At 45.3% G+C, this 6,020-nt stretch overlaps 1 protein-coding gene across 1 annotated transcript in view; it reads left to right on the top strand.

Moving 5' to 3' along the window:
• The first annotated feature begins 215 nt into the window (after positions 1 to 215).
• The window catches only part of LOC106807518, a 16,162-nt gene continuing 10,357 nt past the window's right edge, over positions 216 to 6,020 (top strand). The window contains exons 1-3 of the mRNA XM_014809870.1: positions 216 to 289; positions 3,441 to 3,611; positions 3,894 to 3,983. Coding sequence (XP_014665356.1) covers positions 3,600 to 3,611; positions 3,894 to 3,983 — 102 coding nt within the window. The 5' untranslated portion in view covers positions 216 to 289; positions 3,441 to 3,599. The remainder of the gene's footprint in view (positions 290 to 3,440; positions 3,612 to 3,893; positions 3,984 to 6,020) is intronic.

Here is a 6,020-nt window from a genome sequence, read left to right as displayed (position 1 = left end):
GAAGTCACCGCATTCACGAACGAGTGCAACAATTGTTGACAGGATTCCTCAGTCAGAGATGTGACCAATGTCGGAGCGTATGTATACGCTACCTCTAACCATTAGTCGTCGTGAGCGCCACCTCAAACCGATGAATGGCGGCTATTGCTTCTCATTTGAAAAATTCGAATTGTTTAGAAAACTAATTTTGCCGCTGTTGCGTTTTTCGCAGGACGGGAAAACGTTATTCGATGACGTCACCGCTGGCATTTACGGAGACGGGCTGAAGCGAGTTTTTGGCAAATACAAGGTGCGTATGCTACGCGCGCGCGCGCGCGCGCGCGCGTGTGTGTGCGTGTGTGTGTGTGTGTGTGTGTGTGTGTGTGTGTGTGTGTGTGTGTGTGTGTGTGTGTGTGTGTGTGTGTGTGTCGTGTGTGTGTGTGTGTGTGTGGGTGTGTGTGTGCGTGTGCTGTGTGTATGTGTGTGTGTGTGTGTGTGTGTGTTGTGGTGTGTGTGTGTGCCGTGCGGTGTGTGTGTGTTGTGTGTGCGTGCGTGGCGTGTGTGTGTGTGTGTGTGCGTGAGGTGCGTGCGCGGCGTGCGGTGCGTGCGTCGCGTCGCGTGTGTGTGTCCGCTGCGTCGCGTGCGTGTGTGTGGGTGGTGTGTGTGTGTGTGTGTGTGTGTGTGTGTGTGTGTGTGTGTGTGTGTGATGTGTCGTGTGGTGTGTGTGTGCGCCGCCCGCGTCTAGCGCGCCCTCCGACGGTGCCACTTCCAGCAACCGAATCTGCGCCTGGCAGCGGGTTACCAGGTACTGATGGGCCACACCGCAGCCGTGTGGCGTATGCGAATATCAGCGAACGCACGAAACCGGATTGCTATAGCGTAATTGGAAGTGGACAGTGCTCTTTCGTTACTTTGTACCTGTAGGCATAGCTCCTGTCCTCAGGATAGCGAATTGACCATGCGGTTAAGTTTTCATATGATTGTGATGTATCAGCCTACCCGCGTGCTGTGTGGGTGAAACAGAATCTCTTCGAGGGAAAACGGCATTACCCTCTTCCGGTGACTGATGTAAGACTACGGCCAAGTGATGTCCCGCCATCTTAGCCGTCCAGACCTGTGGAACTCAGACCGCACCATCCACTTATCCACTGTCATTCATCAGTTCGCCTGTCAGGCCGCTTTGTCGATTCAATGTAATCATGTAGCAACAAGTAAGTAAACTTATATTCTTTGCTTAAAAAAAAACATACTCACCTAAGTTCATAGGTACGGAAATGGTATTGAACTGCATTATTAGAGCCTGCACTGACGTTCAATGTCATCGGTACAGCAAATGCAGTCGTTTATTGATATCATGTCTAGGGTTTTACCAACAACGTCTAAAAGTTTTGAGGAAAGTTTATAAAGTCACCAAAGTGCTGGTACAGAATGATAAGAGTGCATTGATCTAAGAGGTAAGAATTGAGCCACGTAGCTAATAAACGAGAGGACAATGCGCATGTGTTCACGATTTGGAATTCGGGAAACCGATCGACAGCTGGTGAAACCAGCTCCGCCGGCGTTGGTTCTCAAAGGGATCTACTGTCATTGCATGTCTATGTGAGTTCTGAGCCGTCCTCTCCCGCATTTCGAATCGCACGAGTGAACACGTGGGCGTATATATCGGTCATATCAAGAGCGTATAAAGAGAGGAGCAGCGTACGGAAGCGGTGAAATGCTGAAACCCATGTTGCCAGTACCTTAGTCGAACTATGACAACTTTCCGCACTTCCGCCGTATTAGTTTTGAGCAGATTCTTTTGCAGTAGTTATCTGATCACTGTCCTAGCTTTGTTAATATAAAACAACCGCATGCCCTACGATGCCTCTACGGCTGAGATAAATGAGCGGTGAAAGATCTGGTATTGTTCGTCCGAAACGCGACTCGAGATCAGTGTTTATGCAACTGTCTGCTCGTTTTGTGGACTGTATGTTGCTTCCGGGTCGCCGGCTTGTGTACGCGCTGCCTCGATACGTTATTACTACAGGCGTTACTACATCCAGCGTGAAGAGGGCGGATGCATCCATGCCATGGCGATAAATAACAAGATCATTTTTGTGGAGTAATGGCTGCGTCAATGACTGGAAATGCGTAAGAAAAAAATAGATAAAAGGAAGCAGAATTTCATTGTCAATGAATGACGGAAACAACTTCGATGTTTTGCTTAAGCTATCGCCAGAACGAGAGACAGTCGCACCACATAGTATCTCGATCGGTTTCGGCAAAAATAGCGCAAAAAGATTTTCAAGCGCTTTATTATCTCAGCAAGAGGCATCGTAGGGACAAGCCGGTTTGTTTTATATTAGCACTAGCGGGCATAAGCCGGCGTTGGCCCGGAAAATCAGTGGCGTTACTCAGTTGGTGACCGCATTGGTTGAAAGGAAAATACCGCCAAACAAATCTAATTATCTATGCTATCCATGCATCCATCCGCATGCATTCCATCCATCGCATGCTCATTCCATGCTCATCCTCATTCCATCCCATCGCACCGCAGGCCCATCCCATCCCATCCGCGATATGCCCATCCCATCCGCATGCTCATATCCATGCCCATGCCATGCCATCCCGCATCGGACCTGCATCCCCATCCCGCACCGCCAATCGCCCCATCCACCATCGCCATTCCATGCCCCCTCCCGCCAGCCATCCCATCCCAAACAGTACAAAATAATAAGAAAATCAAAGATAAAAGACATTAAATATAAAAAAAAAAAGGAAGAAACATAAGGGAGAAAAAGGAAAAAAGAGAAAAATAAGTTTCCCAGCTGGGACTCGAAACCGGAATCCCAGTGTAGGAGACGGATGTTTTAGCGATTAGGCCACTGCGCCGTTAAGGGTATACCCATGGATTCACACGTACGTGATGTTAAACTGTACGCACCGCCATCGTAAATTTTAATGAATTTTTAACTTTTTAACTTTTTAAAATTTTTGTTTCAGCCAGAACCACCTTCCAGACGTGCTGATTCTGAAAATATCTTTAGTTTTCCTCTAGGCTGCGGAGTTATCTAGTTATGCGAGCACGAACTAATTCGGCTGAACAACTTTATATATATAGAAGGTAGGACAGCTTATCAATAATACCACAAAGAATCGTCAAAATAAAACGGGGAAAGTTTATTAATTCGACTAATACTGCAGCATGGTTTCAGAATTTCACCGTTGTACGCTCTCCTTCTTTATACGCTCTTGGTTATGTATCAACAATAACCTACCCACGCAAACTTCCATCATCGTAACTGAAATCTGAACATTAGTAACAGGTTCTTAATTTATTTCCCTCAATATAAAATGTAATTTTAACGTAAATATAAACATTAACAAAACGTCGTCAAATGTTTTGAAAGTTGTCGTTTAATGTCTTGCAGTCCAGCCGCGCTCCCGCACGGGCGTAAAACCATGATTTTTTCTCCATGCAGCCCGGACTGTGGAATGCCGTCACGACAGAGAGCATAGAAGACGTGCGCAGACTTGTCAACGTGTGGTGTCGCACGGACGTGTCGCACGGGGGCGTCACTGTCGTGCAGAAGGCCATACAGCAGGGCAGCGAGTCCATAGTCAAGCTCATTCAGCCAATTATGCCTTCCATGGTTAGACACGTACACATGATTGTTCATATATAAATCTCACTCACGCGATGATATATACTACTATTATTGACAAGATTGTTTACGTACGGTTGACTCGATCTACGCGTAATGATTCTTGGTTGATCGCTGATTGCTATCCAATACCGCATACAAGTGTATACGGGTTTTATTTTTTACGTTAATGGGCGGACAGGAGTGCTTTAACACTAGTCGTTATCTTATCATGGTTGCTGTCGTGTTCTGACATAATTATAAGGTTTCATGCGGTGCGTCGTCTTTCAGAAACTAGCACACGCTGTGCTCGCACAGGACCTGGGATCGGTGAAGTCGTTGTGCCAAGAAAAGGTTATTAACATGGGATTCAGAAATTTGGTGAGTTTCATGCCGCATGCGTTGGCCTCATGCAGGCAGCAGCAGTCCTCATGCAGGCAGCAGCAGTCCTCATGCAGGCAGCAGCAGTCCTCATGCAGGCAGCAGCAGTCCTCATGCAGGCAGCAGCAGTCCTCATAAAGAAAATTGCGCGATTTAAACGCAGTGCATTTAAGTGCGCTTGGACCGTATATTACATATTTGCATAGTCACCTTCCCCGGTTAATTATGTGAAAATAATTAAGTTAATTTATTTTTTTAATTTAATTAATTTAAGTTCGACTTAAACCGCGCATAAATCCCAACTCAATAACTATAGATTAAAGGAATTAACCTAATCAATGTAAATGCCAATTATATTTCAGCGGTAACCAGTACTGATGGCAACAGGCGGTGTGCATATGCATATCAGCAACGCACAAAACCCGGATTGCTATAGCTAATTAATACAGCTATTCGTTAATTAATTGTAATAACCTTGTAGGCATAGCTCTGTCTCAGGATAGGAATTGACATCGTAGTTTCATATAATTGATGTATCCCTACCCGGGTGTGTGTGGTGAAGGAATCTTTAGAAAGGCATTACTTTCGTGACTATGTAAATACGGCCAATATTCCCGATTAGTAGATGTAATCAGACCCACATACATCAATGTATTCATATTCCTGTCAGGGCTTTGTCGGATTAATGTATCATTAGCAAAGTAATATTGTAACATATCACCTAGTTCATATACGAATGTATTAACTGCATTATTAGAGCTCATCTTAATGTCATGGTAACGAATGCGTGTTTATTATATATGTCTAGGGTTTACCAAAAAGTCTTAAAAGTTTTGAAAAGTTTATAAATCACCAAAGGCGGTTAAGAATGATAAGAGTGAGTTGATTAAGGTAAGATTTGAGCCGTTAGCTATAAACGAGAGGACATGTGTTCACGATTTGAATTCGGGAAAGATGACAGTGATAAAACCATGGGCGTTTTCTCAAAGATCTCTGTCATTCAGTCTATGAGTTTGAGCCGTCTCTCCATTTCGAATCGCACGAGTTGAACACGTGGGCGTATAATACTCGTCATATCAAGAGCGTATAAAGAAGGAGAGCGTACAACGGTGAAATGCTGAAACCATGTTGCAGTATTAGTCGAACTAATAAACTTTCCCCGTTTTATTTTGATAATTCTTTGCAGTATTATTGATCAGCTGTCCTAGCTTGTTAATATAAAACAAACCGCATGCCCCTACGATGCCTCTACGCTGAGATAATGAGCGGTGAAAATCTGGTATTTTCGCCGAAACCCGACTCGAGATCAGTGTTTACTGCAACTGTCTCTCGTTTTGTGGACTGTATGTTGCTTCCGGTCGCCGCTGTGTAGCGCTGACTCGATACGTTATTACTACAGCGTTACTACATCCAGCGTAAGAGGCGGGTCATCACCATGGCGATAAATAACAAGACATTTTTGTGGAGTAATGGCTGCGTCAATGACTGGAAATGCGAGAAAAAATAGTAAAAGGAAAAGAAATTTCATTGTCAATGAATGACGGAAACACGCGAGGTTTGCTTAAGCTATCGCCAGAACGAGAGACAGTCGCAGCCACTACGTATCTCGAGTCGGTTTTCGGCAAAAATACCAGATTTTCACCGCTTATTATCTCAGCATAGAGGCATCGTAGGGACAAGCGGTTTGTTTTATATTAGCACTAGCGGGATACCCGGCGTTGCCCGGGGAAATCAGTGGCGTTACTCAGTTGGTGACCGCTTGGTTGAAAGGAAAATACCCAAACAAATCTAATTATCTATCTATCCATGCATCCATCCATGCATCCATCCATCCATCTCATTCCATGCCATCTCATTCCATGCCATCTCATTCCATCCCATCGCACCGCAGCCCATCCCATCCCATCCCATATCCCATCCCATCCCATCTCATTCCATCCCATCGCACCGCAGCCCATCCCATCCCATCCCATATCCCATCCCATCCCATCTCATTCCATCCCATCGCACCGCAGCCCATCCCATCCCATCCCATAT

The sequence above is a fragment of the Priapulus caudatus genome, unplaced genomic scaffold (genome assembly GCF_000485595.1).
Source record: "Priapulus caudatus unplaced genomic scaffold, Priapulus_caudatus-5.0.1 Scaffold220, whole genome shotgun sequence".
NCBI classification, from domain to species: Eukaryota; Metazoa; Priapulida; class Priapulimorpha; order Priapulimorphida; family Priapulidae; genus Priapulus; species Priapulus caudatus.
The sequence above is the reverse complement of the archived record's forward strand: the minus strand, read 5'-3'. Positions and strand labels throughout refer to the sequence as shown.